General features: G+C 30.8%; 3 protein-coding genes across 3 annotated transcripts; 2 read left to right on the forward strand and 1 right to left on the reverse strand.

The window, feature by feature from the left end:
• Positions 1–5,588: 5,588 nt before the first annotated feature.
• LOC109799786 (RNA-binding (RRM/RBD/RNP motifs) family protein) lies at positions 5,589–9,428 on the forward strand. The gene is made up of 4 exons (XM_020360409.3): positions 5,589–5,944; positions 6,478–6,576; positions 7,518–7,814; positions 9,081–9,428. Exons 1-4 carry the CDS (start codon positions 5,660–5,662, stop codon positions 9,222–9,224), a joined length of 825 nt encoding a protein of 274 aa, XP_020215998.1. The 5' UTR covers positions 5,589–5,659; the 3' UTR covers positions 9,225–9,428.
• Positions 9,429–12,172: 2,744 nt separating this feature from the next.
• On the forward strand, positions 12,173–14,505 carry LOC109801063 (E3 ubiquitin-protein ligase Os04g0590900). The gene has a single exon (XM_020362042.3). It carries the CDS (start codon positions 13,163–13,165, stop codon positions 14,222–14,224), a length of 1,062 nt encoding a protein of 353 aa, XP_020217631.1. The 5' UTR covers positions 12,173–13,162; the 3' UTR covers positions 14,225–14,505.
• An 8,876-nt stretch (positions 14,506–23,381) lies between these two features.
• LOC109800443 (RING-H2 finger protein ATL29) lies at positions 23,382–24,555 on the reverse strand. Its single transcript, XM_020361223.3, has one exon. It carries the CDS (start codon positions 24,443–24,445, stop codon positions 23,429–23,431), a length of 1,017 nt encoding a protein of 338 aa, XP_020216812.2. The 5' UTR covers positions 24,446–24,555; the 3' UTR covers positions 23,382–23,428.
• Between the last annotated feature and the right edge of the window lie 576 nt (positions 24,556–25,131).

The raw sequence follows: 25,131 nt of genomic DNA on the forward strand, positions 1-25,131 counted from the left end.
ATTTTAATCTCTATTATACAATTAAATGTTATAAAAACTGATTCTACAAATAGAATATATTTTTCAAAAAATTAAATCCATTCAAACATGATAACATCACATTAATAGTACGTCTTTTAAGATAAAGTATAATTAATTTATCTGGAAATAAGGTAGTACTCCATTGCTCCAGAAGGACAAGATTTTGAAAAAAGTGGTGCCTTGTACAGTAGACATGGAGACAAGAAGGGAAAAAAAGTGGTTGCCAGCAATCTATGGTACAGCGTAGGTCATGACTCCTGATGCCTTTTTCTGCATCGAGCTTGACTTTGAACCCTCATGTTCACATGCTTTTCTTTCAAAAGGGTCATGTTTTTTGGGTTAATATTTCTCTAAACAAAAGGCTAATCAGCAATGGTTGTGGAGATTATGGGCCAGAATGTTTTAAGGACAGGCCTGCTTGCAGAAACGCTATTCTGGACCTTGTTCCTTAGTATATGTCGGATTAATAGTTACCAATGATGTGTCAGGCCATGATTTCGATGAAAGTCACCTCAACTTCTCCACTGAAATTAAGCCACATCAATTAAAAATATACGTTAATTTTTCAAAGTTTAGGGAATCTTTATCACTGATTCACTCATACTATACTATCTGGAAGTAAGCATCATCCACCTCTGAATTCTAACATTCATCGCTCTGCTTAATCCATTCCGCTAATGTTGTCTGTTATATATATATTTTTTTTAATAAATAGACAGTATTTTATTATGGTCATGGAAAAGAGATTCCCTCCATCCACAGTAGGAGACAGTATTTAAGTGGAGGTAGATAGATGACCATGGAACAGATCGTTTAATTAGATTCTCTTACCTTCAACTAATTTTTATATTTATCCTAGACTGGAAAGTCACAAGTGACAAGGATGCAAAATTCTCCTTAGATATAAGACAGAATAGTCGGTTTTTTTGATCAAAGTGGGGTCGTTGATCAAGTTATTTACGTAAATGAGGCTGTTTTGAATTTATTTACGCCTTTGGGGCTGTTTACAACGGTGTCGCTATAGTCCATAGCGTCACCCATGTCACGTGGCTTTTTTTTTTTTGGCGTAAGGATGGCTGGAATGAGCCACAACAGTGTCGTTATGAGCTGGACCAACACAGTTTGTGAGCCAACAAAGATGGTGTAGCCCATAGCAACACCATTTAAGAAAAAAAACAAAAAAAACTAAAATAATTTAAATGTAACCTTAAAATAATCAACTGAGTATATTTATTATATATTTATAAGAAAAAAAAATATTTATTTAAAAACGTAATTTTAAAAAATAGATTTAATTATTTATGTAAGTGGTGTTGTGGCCTATAGCGACACAGAGTCGCTGTGGCCCACAGCGCCACTAATTAATTTTTTATTATTTATAGTTATTAACTTATTTTGTTTGGAAATTTGTTTAATTTATATTTAGCACTTAAATATTAATTTGTAATTATAAAGTTTATTTTTCTGTAATTTATATTGTTTTTGTATATATATTTTTGTACTTTAAATAATTTTAAAATAGGCGCTGTAGCCTATAGCGACTCTTAGTGTCGCTGTGGCCCACAGCGCCACTAATTAAATTTTTTTTTTTAAATTATTAACTTATTTTGTTTAAAAATTTCTTTATTTTATATTAGCAGTTAAATATTATTTTGTATTTATAAACTTATTTTTTCTCTAATTTCTTTTCTTTATATATATTTTTTTATTTTAAATTATTATATATTTATAAAATAATAAACTGAGTTATATTTATTATATATTTATAAAAATAAAAATAAATTGTTTAAAAACGTAATTTTAAAAATATTTATTTAATTATTTATAAAAGTGAGTTATTTTTAATTTTACGTTTTTATATTTATATTTAAAAGTACATAAATGAAATAATTAAAACAAAATTATATTATAATATGTTAATTAAATTTATATTTTAAGTATTTTGTTTAATATAATTAAAAATATAGTTTCAGTAATTTGTTAATAAATTTAATTAAAAATAATTAATTGTGTAGTTTAAAGAAAATTTATTATTTAAGTGTATTAATAAATTTTTTATATGTAAATTTTAAAAAAACTGGGCAAAAAATAAGTGAAGGGAAAAAATGTAGAAAAACACAAAAAAAATGAATTACAAAATAAATTTTAAAAAAAAACTAGTAGAATAAATCTGGAGAAAAAATGACCCAATAACAAAAAAAGCAAAAATTTAAAAAAAAAACTGAGGTAAAAAAAACAAAAAACTAAAAAAAAAAAAAAAAAGGTTGGTCTATGAGTCATAGCGATTTTAAGTAGGAAAAAAATGATTTTTTTTTTAAAAAAAAGAAGGCTAGTGTCGCTGTGGGCCATAGCGACACAGCGACACTAGCCTTTTTTTTTTTTTTTCAAAATTTTCGTTTTTTTTGGTTATTGGGTTTTTTTTTTTCTCCAGATTTATTGTACTAGTTTTTTTTCTAAAAATTATTTTGTAACTCATTTTTTTTGTATTTTTTATTATCTCCATTTATATAAATACATTCTGTCCCTAGAAAAAAAAAATTTTCATTTTTTATTATGCACTATATACAATTTTTAAGTAAAATATATCTGTTAAAAATTATTATATACTCAATATTCTAGTAAATTATTTTACAAAAATTTACTTAATTCCAATAATTATTAACTTAATTTCTTTTTCCAAATTTTAATTTATATTATCAATTTCATATAAATATATATTTATAAATTTATTATTTCTATAATTTCTTTATTTTATACATTTTTTTTCTTTTTTATCTATTTAAATATTTATAAAAGTGGCGCTATGGCCTATAGCGACACAGTGTCGCTATAGGCCATAGCGCCACTAATTTTTTTTTTTAAATTATTAACTTAATTTATTTTTTACATTTGAATTTATTTTTTTTAAGCCGTTTGGTGGCGCTATGGGCTATAGCGACTTTATTTAAGCCGTTTAGTGGCGCTATGAGTTATAGCGACTTTATCTATATGGCTTTCATGGCTTCCCTGAAGTGAAAAAAATGCCACGTGTCACCGGTGTCGCTATGGGCTATAGCGACACCGTTATAAGCAGTCCCAAAGGCGTAAATAAATTCAAAACAACCCCATTTACGTAAATAACTTGGTCAACGACCCCACTTTGGTCAAAAAACCCAGAAGAGTCTGCTTATAGAATTTGTGTTAGCATTTTTTGTAATGATAGGACTCATTTCGTAATTTTAATCTTGTTGCATATAACTTAAAAAGTTGGATTTATTGCGTAATGTCAAGCATAAATTGCTTAATTCAACTATTTAACACCTAACAACAAGATAAAATTACTTAATTTTAAAAATTGGAGACTAATAAGCATAATAAAAAAAAAAAGTTAAATAGTGAATTAGAAATTATAAGACCAATTGAAAGATGATTTTTCTTTAATTTACTTAGGTAAAATAAAAGTAACAAATTAGATATAGATATTAAATGATACAGTAAATTACATATTCTAAAGTTTCATGAAATTATACGCTTGTTGTTTTGTTTTTATCATTTACAACAATTTACCTAAAAAGAGATTATAATGTAATTTTTTAAATAATTAAAGAGGGTCAATGATCTTGTATTGCTTAACAGATATTTCGTTATGAATATGAAATCAAGACATTATGAATTAATGGAAATTTATGATTTTCACAATCAAGATCATGGTACAACAAAAAATAAGTGAAAAACAGAGGAGTTAATATTGATATTTATTTAAAAAAAAATAGTAAATTATGTGCCTTATTGCTATTAGTTAAAAACTTAATATTAAATTTAAAATTAGAATTTGATTTTAATATGCATATTTAATGCTCTAAAAAAATGATTTAGTTATACAATTAAATTATTCACTTAAATCATGTATGTTTGAAAGCTAAAACACCACATCAATCAAACAATCACCACAATCATTCCACACAATAAGATATTCAGGCCTTGTATATGAACATAATCAATTCACATCACATTATATGCAAACACCACAACAAATACATCATCATGCATTCACCTATAAATATCTCCTATACACTTGAGTAATCTAAGTGACTTAATTCTACTCAACCAATACAATCATTTTTCACGTCAAAATGCAGCTGCTCAATCATAGTTAAAATGAGATACCGATCCTTAACTTTTGATTTCTCAAGTGTCGCAACTTACACTAAAAAAGTCTGATTCCACCGTCAATAATAATATAGTAAAGTATAAGCGTACCACGAGCTTGACATGCATTATCAAGTCACATGTGAAGTTAGTTCACTAATTATTTATAGGAAATTACACAACCTTTTCAATAATCGGTTAAAAGTTATAACCTTTGACTTCTTATTTACTCTACATTGACTGAGGATCTAGAGAAAACTCGACAAAATTCATTTCAAGAGTTTCACATCTACTCAATGAAGGTTTTCACAATAGGCCTTCCAAAGTGCCAAACAATATTCCCTATAGGAGATCTTCAACTTTCAAATAACACACTCTTCTGTAGTCTTAAACCAATCAACATGTTTTAATGTTTACAACATTCTCAACATCCACGCCTCAACATATATCTCCAACCACTATAATATCTACTTACTCTCATAACATAAAACCCATTTAGGAAAGGGGAATTGACCCAATAGTTACCGTGTCACAATAAGGATTAAAGATTTTTTTTTTTAAATTATAGGGACTGAAAAAATTGATTTTAAATTTGAAGAATTAAAAACAAATTTATCTTAAATTTGAGAGACTAAAAACACATTTAAGCTTATACCCTATTTATATACTTAAAGAATGATAAGTAAGGTGGAGTTTGATAATTAAAAAGATACTTAAATATATATTTTATCGTTTAAATATGAGATTAACTTATTTTAATTTATTTCTCAAATTTAAAATTCACTTTTTAGTCTTTACAAATCCTTTGCTCAAATGTTATTAGTAAATTTGTTAAATAAAACTCACTTATTATTAAATTTGTCAAACAAAATTTACTTATTAGTATCTTATTATTAAAATATTACATTAAAGCTCATTTATGTTTCGTATGTGTTGTAATTTGTCATTGTTAATTATATTTTTGGCTGTTTTGAAAAATTAAAATAAAGTTTTTGAAATTATAGAGACTAAGAAAAATAGAAAATCAATTTTAATTTTTAGGGGCAAAACAATATATCTTAAAATTAACAAAGTAAAAATATATTTATTACTTAAAAAGTAATTTGATTGTGATATAATAACAAGTTGGATTAGAAATGGTTTTAGATTATGAACTTTTGTCAATTTTGAACAAATATATTGACCTCAAGAAGCAAAATATTAACCAGAAAAAACTTTAAGACTAAAATAAAAAATAAAAAATAATTTTAATCTAAAATAAATAAAAAAATCCAACTATTAAAAAAAACCGACAAAAATTGGAAGTAAAAAAATATACAATTCTAACCGGTGAAACGGAATCATATCAAGGTTTTTGGAACAAGAGATATTTTTTTGTTTTGTTTTCTTTCAAGACCAACCATACTTGAACAACACAAAAAATAAGAAAGAAAAGTGGAGCCGTTGGTCTTATCTCTTTATTTATCCAGACTCCAGAGTGTTGTGTTTATGCGATGCCACGAAATTACGAATGGCAACGTTAGAATCAGCTCTGAGCCTGTTCACGCCTCACCGATATGGTTTCCTTGCGAAAGCAGCGCATGCACCCACCTCCCTTCTCTTCTCTTCCAACCCCTCTTTCAGAACCCCAACACTACGCTTCCACTTATGCTCCGCTTTGCAAGAGCTGCCCACACCAACCCTTCAACCCACAGACAACGTCAAGAAGCTCTACGTCGTTAACTTATCTTGGTCTCTCTCCGCACCAGACATCAAGGACCTCTTTGCCCAATGCGGAACCGTAACCGACGTCGAGGTTCACGCCCTTGCTTTTCACTTTTCTTCATCAATTACTTCACTACCTGCATACATATGCCTAAAATTGCATTGCAGCTAATCTTCTGGTTGGGCTCAGACATTCACACTTGTCTCCCACTTCTACCACATGAAAATAAATTGGTTCGCTTATTATTTATTTATTTCCGTAGAATTGAGTTATTGTATTTTAGATTAGTTTTGTATTCTAAGCTTCTTTTATACATAATGATACAATATTGATATTTCCTTTAGACAAAAACTTGTGTATGGTTCCTTACGTGCTGTTTGTCCTGTTCTTCATTCGTCAATGATCTGCATTATTCTCAAATGTAAATCTTTAGTATGGGAATTACGGAAGTAAAATTTCAATTTTGATTCGAGAATAGCACAAACAACTCCTATAGAACTGTATATAACTTTTGCCCATTTCCTTTTGCTTAGGTACTGGAATGTTCTCCAGTAGAGGAACAATGTTGTCTTATTTTTATTTATTATTGTATAACATGGAGAAATGGGTTTTTATTATAGTAGATAATAAAGAACAAAGATGGGAGGAGCAAGGGCTATGCCTTCGTTACTATGGCTTCCGGGGAAGAGGCTCAGGCTGCTGTTGATAAATTTGACTCTTATGTAAGTTGCTTCCATTTATGTTCAATACATATATTTACCCCATGTATTCTGTTTGGTCTGCAGATTATATTGGATCAAGCTTATGTAGTGCTTATTTAAATTGGGTGTTTGCTGCTTCCACTTTCCTAATATTTGGTCTGTGTTTTGGTGAATTGCTCAGATAATTATCTTCTGAATGGTGACTCTAAAATTATGAATTTTCTTAATAGTACACAATAGCTGAAATGAAAGAATTCTTTAGTGTAGTAAACCAGGGAATCACATCTTTTTTGGTGAGTTGGAACATCCAAGTTATGTAAATATAGCCCATAAAATTTATAAGTCACAATAAAATGCAGATTAAATGCATGATTGCTCGCCCTTCAAACCTGCAATAACCAGTTCCTTTCATTCTCAATCCATTTATGCCACTCTACCTCTTATTTTCCACATTTGTTTGTTGCATGGTCTAGTGCTTACATCACAAGAGACTATGCAATTCAGTTATTTGAGGTCCAATTGAACGTGACATGCAAAAACTCGTCTTACAGTCTTAATTTGGTTGGGACTCTGCAGATTATTGCTAAAGCCTAAGAGTTTGAGTTTGAACCACAATTTCTTCAATGCCTTTTTGCTCTCTCAGAAGTGTGACGTGATTGAATGTTTTTCATGCCCAGAAAATAGAGTATCCAACCAAAAATGGTGCCTTTACCTAAAAAGGATAGTGGCACATAATAGGATCTCCTTATAAATACGATACAATTTTAATTATCTATAGCAATTTTGTTTTAAATGTTTTATCTCTGACAAAGGACTTCCAACGTCCTAAGAAGGTAAACTTTAGGGGTGATGCTTAGACATATTTTAACTACATGAAAAATTAATCTATAAATATTGCTTTGAATATCTTGGTGAACTTCATTATGGTGACAGGTTTGTTTACTTCAATTTGTGTAATTCAGGAATTATCAGGACGGATAATAAGGGTAGAGCTTGCAAAGAGATTCAAGAAACCTCCTCCTCCTCCGCCTCCTCCAGGTCCCCGTACTGGAGAGACGCGCCATATAGTTTATGCATCCAACCTTGCATGGAAAGCAAGATCTACCCATCTCAGACAAGTCTTCACTGAAAATTTCAAAACACCAGTTTCAGCCAGGGTTGTATTTGACAGCCCTACTGGTCGATCTGCTGGGTATGGATTTGTTTCTTTTCTTACCAAAGAGGATGCAGAGGCTGCCATTTCTACTGTGGACGGGAAGGTAACCATTACCTTATTGTTGGTTACTTGCTCTTCTATTTAAAGACTAGGATAATTTATTTGTGTTCATCTTCAATAGGCAGTATCATTATAATGGCTTTGAATAGCTATGCTTGTAGAAAATAATTTTTAATCAAAATTATTTCGCTTATCACTTTAGGTGTGCTTTTTAAGTTCAAGAGAACTATCCAATAGCTTTCTTTGATACAAAACAACAAACTACCTAAAGGAGACTCAGAACTCAAAAGTATTGTTTGGAACTGGATGCCTAAAGTATATTTGAGTATCTAGCTTATAGTTGTATTTAGGTTATTGAAAGATTGAGTGACTGGATATATGGTTGGAGGAATATAGGCCGAGTTTAATAGAAACAGTATTGTATCTTATTGCCATTGTCAAGATTACTAGGCTATATATGGTCGCTTCTACTGACATATGATACTGCCTGTAAACTTCCACCACCTGCTAATTTTTCACTTTTGACCTCCTTTACTTTTCTAGATTTTTTAACACCAATTTTGCTTCTAGACTTGTCCCCCTTATTTGGGTTTTGGCCATTGAACTCATTAGTTGCCAGGCAACGACGGTTATTGCCCAAATTGTTTTTCTACCAATAGCGAGTATTATATTACTTGCCAAATGTTGGATCTGGGTTGTGATTCCCAATGGTGCTTTTGTTTTAAACTAGGAAATATTAAGTATGAAAGTACCTTTGGAAAATGATGCTATATTACATTGATTCTAGAGTTAGATGCAGAGTTTTTGTCAGGCTTTTAGGTAATGTTCAAGTCTGATTGTGTCAATTGTTTTAATCTTGTTTGTAGAACTGCTAATTAATACAATCATGTAGCGGAAATAAGTTGACTGAGTGAGACAATTTATGACAACTTGGAAGTTGGAATAAACTGGATATCTTAAACAAAATAAACAAGAAGATGCATACATGTGGGGACTAGTAAGTAATTATTAAGTTAATAAAATTTTCCTGCTGTTTATCAGATCTAAAGCTGTGAAGTTTCCTGAATTTCATGTCTTGGATTAGGAGCATCTGGGTGTTTCTATCTGAGTGAGATCACTAGTTTGTTTGTGATTCTTTATTTAACTTTTCCATGTTTGGTTCCTCACAACCTAAGCGTGACTTTTGTCCATAGAACTATATTTCCAAGTTTCCTCTACCTTATTTGTTCTTAAGTCACTAACTCCAACTGCATTTTCATATAATTCCTGCTGAAGGAAACTTATTTATCCTTTGCCTATCCTTTTTCAGGAGTTAATGGGACGACCGCTTCGCCTAAAATTCAGTGAAAAGAAAGATAAAGAAGCTGGAAATGAAAAAGATGAAGACAAAGTTAATGATGCTGGAAGTGAAGATGAAAGCCAAGGTTCTGATGCTCAACCGGAAGAATCATAAGTTTTAGATGTTCATTTACTGATCTTTGTTCGTGGTATGGGATTGAGAGGAAATCTATACGAGCTGGAATTATACCGCATGTATAAAAAACTCTGATGGATGATTTTTTGCATTCACAATATTTTTGACTATGATCGACTTTACTATAGCTTTAAAACGTGGCTGAAAATTTAGGAAACATTTCCATATAATTTTTCTTATAAATCTTGTCTCTGAATATTATCACCCCAATTTTTAAAGATACTTTACGGGTGTTAAAACTCTAAAATCTTGGCAATTAAGTGTTGCACATGTATGTTGAGACTAATAAGTTCAATTCATTATATTTGGAACCATAGATCTGCATCTTGGCAGCTTGTATTCTATGATTCAAAAGTCTGAACTTTTTTGAAACCCTTTGAATATATTGAGGTTCTAGCTTCCATTATCACAATTCACTGTGAATCTATGTACCAAAAAATTTGAATGTGATACTTGGCTAGCACATATCAAGTTAAAATGCATAAATTGCTACCTAAGGTAACAAAACACTTTATGTAAACATATGATGATCTGCATTTAAACCATCTACTAAATTCTTTCTGGCTTGAATGTATGAAGCAAATGAAGAGTGAATACATCCCGGTTGATGCATCTCTTCTTGAGTTTGATGTGGGTTGTCCGTTGACGACGATTTGGGCTACACTATCATGTTTAGGTGATGCCCTGAGGTGCTAAATCTAAACTAGCTGATTTTGAGAATTTGAAGGGACGAGACACCATTATGATTATGATTTAGGAGATAACGTTTGAGGTTGGGCTAAAAAAATAATTCTTTGTCGTGGCCTTGTCATGCATCTTGTGCAATGTAGAGCATCTTCTTTTCGGTACATGCAGAAAATAATTTCATGTGGTGGCTCATGAAATGCACGTAGAACTTTGTAGAACTCAAATGGGATTGCAAGAATTTCACACTTTATGAAGTCCTTTAAAAGATTTTCGGAACTGGTATTCCCTAAAAAGTGAAATCCGAGGAGGAAAGTTGGAACGTGAACAGTAACTAAGTACATATAATTTGACTATTATTATGTTATTTGCTGCGTCTCGCATGTTGAACTAATTATTGTGATATCTGCTTTTGACCACAATTAAAAGCTCATTCTTCTTTGTGTTATACTGTGAAATCATGTTAAAACTTCTATAAGCAAATTCATATTAATTTAACAATTTTACAATTACCTTGAAACCAACACTCAACTGTTCTATTTTGTTCTTTATGAATACCAAAAATTAAAATTGTGCAGAAAAAAAAATTAAAAGGAGATTAAAGAGACTCAGTGACGTCAGAAAAAAAAAATTAAAAGGGACTTGAAGGTTTAAAAATGATGGTCCTCTTTAGTTTTGCTGTTGTCAAAAGACTCAAAAGGGTTTGGATCAGGAGTGTCTCGGCTTCTGTGCATATCATTATGTCTCCACAACAATTGAAAAAAAATCCCCGAGTGAGAGCATTTGATATTGACGCACATCATAAAGTGAATCATTTCAGCAATTTATGTCAGCAGAAAAAACAGAAGGAAAATGTTATAAAAGTAAAAATTTGAATGGTATCATAAAAGCTTCCCATACTTGGAAAATATTCTACATATACTCTCATTATTTTTGACGACCAACATAAAACTCATATATCTCTTGAATCACTGAGGACAATTTCTGTTAATCAAGCTGAATTTTTGTAGTCAATTTCACCAATTTGTTGTTATTATTATCTCCTTTTTTTTTTTTACCTGTATACCCCAAAATGGGGTGTAGCTTTATTATTGTTCAATGTAGTTTTAGGTCATGAAGACAGTTGGGCACAAAACGGACTCACAATTAGCAACTTCGTTAATTATTGATATTTCTGCTATTGTTTTTCTTTAAACTAAAGTTTTTTATGGTAAGGCTTACGCAGATGAATAATAAAATGCCAAACATGTTTACTTACATTAATTTTCATTATCTTATTAAATATTCCCCACTTATCCGAAGAAAGCAACATCTATATCTGCGTGTTTGATGAAGTCGAATGTGATCTGAAACCACTTGAAGTATGATATTTGTTAAATGCTAAGGAATCGTTGAAAATTTAAGTGCATTACAAGGGAGGAGAAATAAAATAAGCCCACATTTCTTTGCTTGTTGTGCTCAAGATGGCTAGACCCACAGGTTCAATTATTTTACTTATATATCCCTATGTTGTGCGCAAATTCAGGGTATCAGATAATTTGGAACTTTGTACGTAGGTACAAATCTAACAAAATTGCTTGGCTTCATAAAGAAGGAAATCGTACATCCAGCAAATGAAGTTGAAAATAGAAGAGGAGATGGCCCAAGGTTTGAGCAAATGGTTGGTTGGGTGTTGGATGAAAAGTCACAACTATATTTGACTGTAACTTGCTTTTAAACAAACACATACTCTATCTTTCTATTGCACCTTTATTCCCACAAGAATATATTCTCAAAATCAAGTTGACTAGCAATTTATTTAGGTTATCATGTGTAAAGATCATTGTTGTCGTGTAACATGGGATATCATCAATGATTACATATAAATTATAATTTCAGAAGATTATAGTTACCATTATGGAGTTAAACTTAATTATTGGTATGTGCTAGTGCTAGGTCATTCTTTTGGCCTCAAAATATAAACATAGAGTGAGTTTCATAGCAAAGTTAGTACATGAAATATATGCAGAGTAGAGAGATATTTACTGTTGGGATATGAAATATAAACATACACCACAGTTGGCCATGATTTGTGGGAGAAAGATATTTACTGTTGGGATCATGCGGAGAATATATGCAAAGTAGAATAGAAGTCAAGGAGATATGATTCATAAGGGAGACAATTAAGCACAATATTCAACGAATAACAATTAAGTCCTGGTGTTTCCAACACATAAAAATTCACTGGTATTCTTAAGGCCTCTTTGTTTTGTCGAGACTAAAGAATTTTGTAACTTGTTTCTACTCAAGCATTCTTCTCTACATGACACACAAGTTTTTAGGACATTTTTCTTTTGAATTTTTATTAGTGCACAGTAGCCTTGTCTAGGTGATACATTGAAAGCAAAAAGGAAGAAATTTCAAACATATCCAGTTCTGTTATAGATACAGCTATTTTACGGCCATTGGCTCCACACATAGGTAGGCACACATTAATGAAGTTATTGAGCTAATTTGGATGACACTTTACACGGACTAAATCGTCCTGTTACTTAAGTAGTGAACATGTTAAAACAACTAAAAGAGAAAAAGCATTCAATTTTTATAAATTCTCAACCAACATCACCGGTTCACCACCACCTCTTTGGTCTACAAATCATTGTAGCCAAGAAAAAGAAACTAGAAGACAGAGAAAGCTATGGAGAATGGACAGAGAAAAAGAAAAAGAAGGTGAATGAAAAAAGTTAAAGTACGCTCATCAGCACCCCATTTTCTTTGTCTTTTCCCTGCTTTCCATCTAAGCCCTTTGGCCCCTTTTCCACGTTATCTTTTCCCTTGACACAAACTTAAATCCTAGCTACTCTCTCTTTCTTCTTGCCCTTTCCCTTGCACGGATAAATCTATAAGACCATTACCCTTTTCTTGCTTGTATGTTACTAATCATTGTTTATGAGATAGAGATTCTCACAATCTCGCCCATTTATTTCTCTAAGTTTGCTTGATGTAGATGCTCCAGTTATGGTTTTGTAACTTCTTTGCTTGTTTCTACGTTTGTCTGATGGTTCAATTCTTTTGTTGTCAGTGGTAAGTAACATTCTATTATTCATAGAATCATAACCTATTTTTATTCTATAAAAGTTACATGCCATAGAAGGAGAAAATAGAAAAACATGTTCATAATATTTACTTATGTCTAAGTATATATAATAAACTGCTCCAAAGTCCTAAGTCCTAATTCATAAGGTTTTCCCACCATGGCTTCTCTAGGCAACCCAAAAAGTTGGGTTCCATACATGGACAACAAAGACTGTTCTCAAGGATTTTGTAGCTTGTATTGTCCACAGTGGTGTTATGTTATCTACCCTCCTCCTCCTCCCTTTGAATTTCCTAACGATGATTCAAGTCCAAATTTCTCCCCTCTAGTTATTGCAGTAATCGGGGTCTTGGCCAGTGCTTTTCTCCTGGTGAGTTACTACACCATAATATCCAAGTTCTGTGGCAGCAGAGAATCTTCACAAAGCGAAGACCACGAAGAAAACGTTGAATTGGAAGAGGATCACAACCCTTCACTCCACGAGCCTTGGCATGCTCCCACTATTGGCTTAGATGAGGCCTTGATCAAGTCCATAACAGTTTGCAAGTACAAGAAAGGTGAAGGGTTGGTTGAGGTAACAGATTGCCCCGTTTGTCTCAGCGAGTTTCAAGATGATGAAAGTGTTAGACTCTTACCTAAATGCAGTCACGCTTTTCATCTTCCGTGCATTGACACGTGGCTCAAATCTCACTCTAGTTGCCCTCTATGCCGTGCTAGCATATTCACCTTCAACGCTGCAGCACTTCATGTTGCTGCCCCCGTCATGGAGCTTCCTTCAAGGAGCGAAACTTCTTCACAAAACCAACATGCAGATGAAAACGTGGCAACAAGGCAGAGTGAATTGGATGATGCTGTGGAAGAAGTGTCACGTGGTGGAGAAGTTCCTAAGACTGCATTGCGTGCTTTGAGTGATCTAGGGAATTTGAGAGGAAGGCATAGTGTGATTGAGATTAGAGATGGAGGGTATGATTCCATTAGAAGGACGGTTTCTATGGATCATTCGTTTCAAAGTGGTACTGGTCTTTCAGTTGGTGATGTTCTGCATGTGCATCAAGAGCCATCAAAGGGATCAAATTCAAGAGGTGAAAGTAGCAAGTCTAGCTATAGAAGAAGGGTTTTGCATTGTGTTTTGAGTCCAATTGCAATGAAGAGATCATTTTCAAGTGGAAGATTCTCACTTAGCAGAAGTGGCAGAGGAAGGCAAGGGATTTTGCCTGTCTGAGGAATGGAATGCCTTAAATGTCTTTTCTTTACCTTATTTTTGTCCTCTTACTTATGTTGATGAAGATCAAGAGGTTGACCAAATTTTTGAGTGAAGATCTTAAATATGAATGAATCTTTATATGGCATATTAACCAGTGTGATATCAGTAGTAGCTGAAAAACAACTTTTTTTTTTTCATGTATATCTTTTTTGGGTTTGTATTTTGATCAGTGAGTTAACATTTTGGTAAAGATCAAGTGCTGTCTCCCTTGTGTTATTAACTGGAAGGTTTTATGAGCACCTCAAACTCCTCTTTTTTTTAACATGTGAACTTGGAAGCCATATGTAATGCATCTCTACCGCTAGCTCTGCATCAAACTGTTACACCATCATGGATTATTTATGCATACTTTCTTTCTAATAATACTTTCACGTAATTAATCCACTTAAGTTCAATTTTAATACTAAAATCTTACCTCAATCTGTCAATTCATTATATCAAACGACACAATGGTTCCTACATGCAATGTATAAAGGATGATACTACTTGTGTACCCAAGTTAGCACACTGCCTGTTCATCATTTTAACTTTTTACATTGATGTTTTTTCAAAATGTTTAACTGATTTAATTTCTAAATATCTATAAAGTGTCTTAACTGGTTAAAAATTATGAAAATTTTATTAAAAATCGCTTCTAATTCTTGAACTAAGTACACTTAACAGTATTATTCTAACTAAATAATGTGCAAATTAGTACATTCACGATTCACGTGAAAATGATGTATGCTTTATGATTGTGCAAAACCATATTTATCGTTTTCATCATCTGCTTCTGCAATTCAATTACTGGACCGTAACTGTGTGTGACACTGATTTTTGATGTACCATAAGGTGTCAAATCAATAGTGACAGAATTGGTATCAGGGACCGTAACCCACTCCATTATTAGCGGGTTGGAAAACGCACCCTTAAATAATTGTGTCCTGTTGTCACAGTAATTGGGCCAGGGGAGAACATTCAAATTCCATTCAACCATTCATATTTTTCTTAAAGCCATATTTATTCATTTTTCAACCAATTATGAAAAGAAATGAAGTCATTTTGAACCCTTTATCCTAGATTCAGAGTCAAAAAAGCTGCGATTTGAAATCAAATCTTACACTCTTTCTCATACACTATGAAAAGACTTGAATCATGCATGTTCATCCCCTGACACAGTGACACTTATCCTCAAATTCACACTACCAACTACCATGCTATTATTCCTGAGTCAGTTTGATGAATATTTAACGAATCCTGAGTCAATTTGTGAGGAATTTCAAAGAATGATCAGGATCATAATAGTGACAATCACAGATTCGAATGATTTCGGATATTTGAGAATAACTTATGAGGCCAAATATGTTAACAGTTTGAAATAGAGATATATAAGAATGCTATTGATACTGAAATAAATAAGATGATAGCACAAAGTAATACATGTACTACTCTCTTAAGAAAGATTAGACGTACACAAGCACACTTTAGCAACACTAAGAGAATAGCAATTAATTAACTACCAGCTAACAAAATAGCAATCAACAAAGCAACACTCAGCATATGTGGTTGATAGATTTGTTCTATGAAGGTCTTTTGACACCTCAACTTGGATACTTGGCCTTCTTCATGCCCAAAAAGGAAATTTTAGGGGCATTTTTTTTATTATTTAAAACATCACATTTTGAGTAATTACATTCATATTAAATCTGGACTGTTAAACTAGATGAATTCATTTATGTTGACAAAAAATATATATATATAAATAGTCAAATATAGAATCATTTAGTTCCGTAAAGGATAAAATATTTCCAAATATTGCCCCTTCATAAAAAATAATATAATTCATTTATAAGACTCAAATTTCAGTGAAAAAAATTACCATCTTTAAACTCTTATTTATTTTTGGCAATGACAACGGAAAAATTATTTTCGTAGGACAGTGTATATCGAGTGTTACATCATATGTCAACACACTTCATAGAGACGAACAAAATCAGTAATTATGTTTGCTTTTGAACCCATTGCCCAATTCCCAGCAACCGGGAATTCAGTAAGTTCTCCGCAAACAAGATTTTTTAAAATAAATTTATGTTAAAATACTTTTTTTTAAGAATTTATATAGTTTGATTTACTTTACTTTTTAGTCTTATAATTTAAAATAGACTCTTTTAGTGTTTGTATTTATCTTTTTCAATTCTTTTTAGTCTCAACAATTTTTAAGATAGATTTTTTAGTCTCTATTTATATATATTTTAAATTATTTTTAGTCTTTATTATTAATTTTTTTGTAACATTCTCTCTTTCTTGTTGTCATAAAAAAGTATTAATTCAACTATATATATTTGATATCGAATTTATTTTGTTGGAGTTTCTCTAAATTAGATTTATCCATGTTTCGCGCCTATTTTATATTTTTATGTGTGACGTTCATTGTTGAGACATCATTTTTTTTACTTTTATAAAGTTGAAAATTTCTACTATGTTAATATAAAACAAAAGAACATTATGAAAAAATTAATGATGGGACTAAAAAGATTACAAAATTACAAGTATAAGACTAAAAAGATTTATCTTAACTTATAAAAATTAAAAATGATTGATAAAATAAGTGAAATTATAAGTATTAAAAAAATATTTTAATTGTATATTTATTATAATAATACCCTTATTTTGATCATTTTAAATATGAAACTTTGTTATGCAATATGTTTAAAGAACTTGACGATGCCGTTGGATTCAGATCTGTACAATTTGTTCTCTCTATTTTGGAACCATACAACATAATTGACGCAACACAAGAAGACAAAATTAATTAAAGAAAACAATTTTGAGCACAACAAACTATATACTAAATTTTAAATTAATTTCGAATTCATGCCATGCTCTTTTATATTTGTTACAATATTATTAATTTATTACATTTTCAAGAGTGTGAAATGACAACATTGAAGCCTTCCAGTTTTTTTTTTCTTTAAGGATAAAAAGAATAAATATTTTATCAATTTAGTTTCCAAAATATTACTCCCTCTCTTATATAGTCTCTTAAAGTAAAAATATTTAAGTAATTTTTTTTAATATTGATCATCTATTAATCTAGTCTCTAAGTTGATACGCGGAGGGGAGATGGATAAGAGGTTTTATTGGTGACATTTGCATAGTAAATAATACTCAACCTGGGCTTCTTGCTCTACAATGGGATTTTGAAATTGCTTGGAGACAATAATTTATTCATTTTGTTTGTTGTTCATACTCTACTCATGTCCTATCGTTACTAACAAAGTTTAGGCAACATTTTCATAGATATGCAACCATTATCTATTGTATTTGAAGAAGTTTTGGAATATTACCCTCAAACATACTCTTAGAGACAGTAATAGTTGTGCAGCTAAACTAGGTTTGAACTCTAGTAATGTGTTGCAAGCAGTGTTTTAAAACCCGGACCGACCCGGCCGGTCGGACTGGTTGGACCGGGAACTGGTGGTTCAGCCAGTTCGAATCTGAAGTTGGATCGGTTATGCAGTCGACCCGTTTCAAACCGGATTGAACCGGTCAACTTTCCGGTTCAACCGGTGAACCGGTGGATCAAACCGGTTCAATCACTTTTTTTTCTTATTTTTTTTTAAATTTTTTTAAGGGACCATAAATCACAAAAATAATAATAATAATTGAATCTCTTAATAAAAAAGCAAAGAGTCTTATTAAATATAACAATGACTACTTGTTCTAATATATTTGTTTGCAATATATATAACTTAAATAACTTTTATAGTATATTATTAATTTTAAATTATATATTTAATAATGCAATATCTATGTAAATATTACATATATTATTTTGTGATATTAATTGAAAGCATATTATATATGTACATATTATTTATATTTTTAATTTGTATTAATATACCGTTTAACATGTAATTTTTTTATGTATTTTTTTACAAAATAAAAATAAAAATAATTTTAAATAAGATAGAAAAATTAAAATTTAAAATAAGATATGAATTTATTAAAATTTATAAGTATAAAATATATTTAATATAAATATTTTTTAATAAAAATCGAATCATGCGGTTCAACTAGTGACGCACCGATTCAACCTTTGACCCACTGACCCAGTACCTTAACCGATTCGATGACCGGTCCGGTTTTTAAAACTATGGTTGCAAGAGTTGGATGTTCCTCCTATTGTGCAACACCATGAGATGTCCTACATATATACGCTTGTAATTTCTATTTTGTTTCCTTTTATTTTATCTTACATTATTGAAAAAAAGTCTCTAAGTTGATATATTTATTTAACATATAAGAATCAACTTAATATTCTAATTAAAAAAACAACTTAATAAATTTTTTAATACTTTAAAGACTATTTATTATAATTTATGGTGTTTAAAAGATTACTTATACAATTTTCTAACTCTAGAGATCACTTAAAACAAAAAATAATACTTTAGAAATGAAATTGAGAATTTATTAGAACACATCTCCTAAGGGCTAGTGATTTAAGATCATCTTCAATAAAGATTCTTATCTAAGTTCTTAAACATAAAAATTATTTATTAATATATTTTCTTATTGGAACATGTTGACATAGATAATAGATGCAAGAATCATTCTTACATAAGAACTCTCAAAAGTTGATTTTTATTAATAAAAAATACTTTAATATTCTCACTTTTTATTAAAAAAAATGTGGAGTTCATAAAGTAAATTAAGATTTCAAGCTATATTTTTCCATTAAAAAACAGAAAAAAATTCTAAATGACATTCAAGGACTAAAAAAATATATTAAAAGCTCAAAATGAGTTTATTATTGAAAATGCTCTAGAAATTAGTGCAAAACCAAGGTTTTGTTACGAGTGAAGGAGACTAAGTGCTTATTTGGAACTATATTTTCTTAAATTTGGAACTCCATTTAAAACGTGTATGTTTATGCTCTTTTTCCACATTAAAAATAAAGGACGTAAAAACAATTTCAAACTACTTTTTGATTTAACGTGAAAAACTAAATTAATACCATAAAACCAAACATGCTGTAAATAATCAGTCACTACATTTGCCTCCATTTACACACGTGACACTCTAATCTTCCTAAGATCTTATTGCATGTGTAACATGGATTTGTATGCTATGGATAAAATTACCTACTCCTTTATGACAAAAGTGCACAATAATTTTAGAATCGCATTCCAATGGAAGATGTGGCAGCATTTCATGCCACTTCAAGAGCAGAAAGCAATTTCCGATGCAAAGCTGACATGATCACATTTGATGAGCCTAAATTCCTGATGAACCCCATCATCCACTCACCATGTAAGATCCAAAAACCCCATACATGATTCTTGTTGAACACAACACAACCATTGATATTGGCTTTGATTCATCCTGTTGGTGGAGATTCCCACTTTAGGTGATAATCTTGATACTGAAAATTGGACCCCCAACCACGTAATAACTCAGCCAGCGATAACATTAGCAATTTAGCACCCCACGCTACAAACCAAATGTGTACTTTACCATCAAACACGAATCTGTTGTGCGCTTGCCACAATTAATGACAAACAATTCTTGAGTATTATAGTTCAAATGTATTATCAATATATATTGTTTATATGTATAGTTTATACATTTAGTCGTATATGGTATATGTATTATCTGATGGTATCATCTGATAGTATAGTTTGTAAGTATCATATATATACCTTGATCTGTCAAGTTTATATGTTTGTATCATTTGTCCATGTATTCTATAAATAATGTTTGTATTATTATTCATTAATAAGATAAATGAGTAGTCATGTGTAATATATAAATATGAGAATAAAGTTTTTTTTCTACTTAATTTTCATTCTATGATCTCTGAGTATGTGAATTTTTGTGTGTATCATCCCAACAAATTGGTGTCAAGAGCTTGTTGATTGTGAGGGACCTATGAGTGATGTGTGTGAAACTTATTAAGTTGTAAGGTGTTCTAATGTTAGGAAAACTCTTTCTTATGTGAGTTTTTACTATCCATGTGTTGATACTTCTACTTTCTTGCATGGGAAAGTGAATCATGAGTGGTTCTTATAGGGCATTTCCTATCAACTTATCTATTTTTCATGGCAAACACTTTGAGTAGCGGTGTATGAAAATGGGTGTCATTTTTTATTTTGAAAAAGTGTTAAAAATAGTGAAGAACGAAATTTAAAAATATTTAGACATATTTCTACCAATGATATTCGTACCCATACTTTCGGTTTCTGAAACAAGGAAAAGTAGGCTACCATCGAATGAATGCAAACCACGTCATACCAAATTGCAAAACCTATATAATGTTTGGTTTTATGATCATTAACAAGGAACTAAAATACACCTTAAGCATATAATTGTCAGTTTAATTAATTTGGTACGCTCATAGATATTTTTATAGAGTTAAGTCAACTATTGTGCATGGACTACAATATATAATTTTCTAATACAATTTAGTTTTCTGGCAAAGGGTCCAATTAATTTTTTATACGTATAACATAAGCTTCTAATTATATGTACGTATAATATTATGTAAAGTAATAACTTCCCTAATACATTATATTATTCTAATGATTAATAATAATATTTATATTTTTTTAAATGCATTAAATAGGAGGATATGACATGACTCAATTTTTTATTGTAAGGTGAACAATTTCAGGCATACAAACTAAAAGTATTCATTAATTGTAATAATAATAATAATAATAATAATAATAATAATAATAATAATAATAATATAAAAAAGAGTATTCATTTAAGGTAAAACTTGTCATAGCCTATTTAGTTTTTTTATGACATCACAGCCTATTTAGTAAAAAATGTCGTACATAGATTTTCCTTTTTAGGTGATAATGTCAAGTTCTGGCCCTTGTGGACTTTTCGAAAAGTCTATTAGAATTGTCAAGTATTCTATCATATTTTTCAACTAAACATATGTTATTGCTTGAGCTATTTTAATACGTAATTAATTAACTGTCAATTAATTAAAATCCAATTTTGATATAACTTTAAGCATAATTATTATCAAAATAATTTATCATATCTGTTTTAAAAAATTCAGCAATTAAATCGTTAAAATTTGATATAAAACATGAGTTATTAAACGAAATAAATCTAGATAGATTTACTCTATAAATTATAATATAAAAAGATTTTCTTGTCTATACATATATAACTTTTTTTCTCTTTTGATATATATATAAAAATAAATATGCTTTAATTTGTGAGCATTTTCAGTGTGATAAGCATATTAAGCCATAAGCCTAGGTTTACTGATAGATCTGGATCTGTTTGCTTCTGAATTCGCTAGTCTTTATAGTATGGATATGGGTTCATCACCCTATAACCTATTAGGTTATTTAAGGATGCACATGTCGGCTTAAAGCCTTAACAGGAAGACAAATGATATTTATACTTTTCCTTGTTAAGCTATTAATAAGTATATGTTTCTGTCGTTTTTTAAAAAAATCATAATTACCTTCGTAATTTATTTCTTTTAAAAATGAATTTTCTTTCTAAAAAAATTCTTTTATGCTCATTTGAAATCTCTTCTTCTACTCCTTTCTTCGATTGTTACTTTATAACTGGTTACTTTTCATTGATTTTTTTTTTTGCCTTTTCTTTCTTTGTTCTTTTTTTAAAATAAAAAAAAAATAAAAGATGCACCTCATCTTCGTTGTCATTTAAATCCTATTTTCCAGTTTTATCATACTCAGACCGGTCCAACTAAACCAACTAGCTAGTTTGATAGAAAGCCAAACCTCTAACAGGTTTGGTAAAGTCATTAGATCAAATTGTTAGAAAAAATTTTAATCCTTATAATTTTCACATTCTTTATTCTTCATAAGCAAAAGGTTTATATATTAAAAAAATTCGCTAAAGGTCCAAGCATCTAGAACATATTTTTTTATTAAGATATAAGATAAATACAATTCCTTACCTAAACATTCTTTACTCTATACTATTGTAGAAACCTTAATTATGACAATTAATTTGTGATCATGAGTAAAGGGAGACTATGATCTTATAATTCTTCCTCAATTGAATCTCTTGAGTCCCCTAATGGAACCTTAGTGTCTCTTCAAATAGAAAAGGAGTAAAGTTGTGATACGGTATACTGGGATCATATATAATGTTTTTATAGTGTGTTAATTTAAAAAGATTCTAATTATCTCCTAATAGGTCAATATTGACATATACTTGTTTAAATTCGTCTCACCTAATTTAATATTCTAATGGACTCACTTAATTTCACTAAATAAAATAAAGCTCACTAATGATAAATAAATAATATAATTATTTTATAATTTTAATCTAAATTAATTATTAAAATATAACATTTCTAAGACAAACATGCTTTCAATCATACAGGTGCTGAAATCATTGAGCCCAAGTTGAATCAAATTGATCCGGTAAATTCGATGACTTGACTAATAAACGAAGACAATATATAAAATTACTCTATACTATCATCACATCACTTATTTTCTTTTAAGAAGATATTTCATGATTATAAATATAATTTTATATCAATTATAGTTATTTTTATATTAGACATAATTAAGGTATCGAATAATAAATTTAGTTTCCTAATAAGGAAAATATATTGGTTTCAAACAAAAAATGAAAAAAAATTCAAGAAATTAGTTGACATCTCATGTGCTTGTGCATGTCTCAATTTTAATTTATATGTTGCAAGGATAGATTTGATTTTTCTTACCATTGCTTCACTACTAATATTATATACCAACATTAAGAGAGTAATTAAGCCTAATATACCTAACTATATCCGAGATTTTCCATTTACTAGTAATAAAATGATAACAATGTATGTAAGCCAGAAAATTTTTATCTTATAAATTAATTTTATAAAATTGAGTTAGATTTTAATCCACTAATATCAAATTTAAATTTTGAATTTGATAAAAAAAATGATGTAAAAAAAACTAATCTTAATATAATCAAAATCTAAAAAAAAGTCTAACAAAATCAATAAATACTCTTACAAATACTATAATAAAAGGAAAAACTCTAATCTACTTTCTTAAAAAACTATGAGTAATCTTAAAGCACATTTTGAACAGCAAAAGATAAAAAAGATTGTAGCAGAAAAAAGATGAAAATAAAAAAATAACCCCTAGAAATTAGAATAGAAAAGGAAGAAGAAAGTTAAATATTTTTAATCCCATTAAGCGAAGAGCTATCAAATACAGTTTGAACATAACCACAATTACTGCAAGGCGCAGCAAGCCTCGCCATATCTCTGTAACTAGAACAACTCTTGGAGTAACCGTGCCCTCCCTTTAAAATTTTCAACTCCACATGCTCCTGCAATCTCAACGTGTATTTATCATCATCATCACCACCGTCTCTTCCTTCATCTCCTTCTCTAACCATAACAATGGAATGCCCCGTCGAGTGCGACCGTGCAAACTTCTGCTGCTGCATGTTCACATCCTCGACGTCATCACCACCGCTACGTGTCCCATCCGCATCACCTTCTTTCACGTCAATGCACACGTGATCCACGTGCTCTTCTTCTGCACGGTGGAGATTCTCCCCGTCGTGTTCCTGAGGCTTCTGCAATTCGTTGGTTTGTAGCTCAAGATCCGTGCGACAAACGGGGCAAGTCTTGTGAGAACGGAGCCATAGGTCAATGCACTCTTGGTGGAAAACGTGGTAGCAAACGTTTAAGAGTCTCAGCATGCTATCTTCGTCGAACTCCAACAAACAAATGGCGCATTCCAACGAGTACTTCTTCTCCTTGCGGAGATCCTTCACGGCGGCGTAGAGGAACGTGGGAAACGCTTGCAGAAGAGAAGGGTCGAGCCCCCTATAAGGAGAAGCATTGGGAGAGAGACGAAGGAGCGTGTTTGACGCTGAGATGTTGACGAAGCAACACCTGCAGAAGAAGAGGAAGCTGAACCCCACGAAGCAGAAGACGACGACGGCGACGGTGAAGACGATGAGCGCCGACGGGGTGATATGCGGCGCCGGTGGCGGTGGCGGTAGCGTTTGGGAGTTCTCCGGTTTGAGTTTAGCGAAGACATTGGTGGGCGTTTGCATGGATGAGAGAAGCCTAAGCGCGCGCAGTGTGGAAGCAGGAGAGAATATTGATGTCGTTTTTTTTCGAATTTTCTTTTGGTTTTTTCTTATTCTTTGGTTTTGAGGTTCTTTCCTACGCATGGAACGTGGATGAGTGTAGAAGGAAAAACAAGTGAATGTGTTTTTAGCGGTAGATAGTGTGTTGGCTTATTATGGGATGTTGGTGATGTGGAGGGTTGGTTTCATTCGCATTGAACGAGTCCTTATGAGAGGGACAGGGGCTTATGTCCGAACACTCTCTACGATAAATCTGAATCAATCGAAGGTTTCTACCATGTTGTGTGTGTATAAACATCTTAAGTTCTTGATCGATTATGTTATTTAAAAGGTTAATTGATCCATGTCACCCTGCATAATTAAATTAATCAAGAAATTATACAATAGAGTAACGATTTTTCAACATTCTGATTTTTCTAAACAACGAAAAATTATCACAAGGAATAGACTATCAAAATGTTAGTGGTCTTTGTGAATTTTTTCATAACATGTATTTAAATTTTAGTTTACAAATAAATTAATTACATTTTATTATATTCATGTAAAAATTAGTTAATACATGCATTTCATTATTTGTTATGCAGAAAGTAGTCAGAGATTGTGTTATTGATTACCTAATAAATTTTGTTGAACAATTGTCATTATTTCTCTTTCCATTTATATTATTATTTAATACATTTGATTATTTGTTATGCAGGAATTAGTCAGAGATTGTGTTATTGACTACCTAATAAATTTTGTTAAACAATTGTCATTATTTCTCTTTCCAT

Source organism: Cajanus cajan, chromosome 11 (assembly GCF_000230855.2).
Source record: "Cajanus cajan strain Asha chromosome 11, NIPB_CcT2T_4, whole genome shotgun sequence".
In the NCBI taxonomy this organism is placed as follows: Eukaryota; Viridiplantae; Streptophyta; class Magnoliopsida; order Fabales; family Fabaceae; genus Cajanus; species Cajanus cajan.

Excerpts from the sequence above, each read along its gene's own strand:
- LOC109799786 (XM_020360409.3), top strand. The coding sequence starts at position 5,660 with ATGGCAACGTTAGAATCAGCTCTGAGCCTGTTCACGCCTCACCGATAT. Across the intron at positions 5,945-6,477 it reads GAACCGTAACCGACGTCGAG|ATAATAAAGAACAAAGATGG; the intron begins GTTCACGCCCTT and ends TTATTATAGTAG. Across the intron at positions 7,815-9,080 it reads TTTCTACTGTGGACGGGAAG|GAGTTAATGGGACGACCGCT; the intron begins GTAACCATTACC and ends ATCCTTTTTCAG.
- LOC109801063 (XM_020362042.3), top strand. The coding sequence starts at position 13,163 with ATGGCTTCTCTAGGCAACCCAAAAAGTTGGGTTCCATACATGGACAAC.
- LOC109800443 (XM_020361223.3), bottom strand. The coding sequence starts at position 24,445 with ATGCGTAGGAAAGAACCTCAAAACCAAAGAATAAGAAAAAACCAAAAG.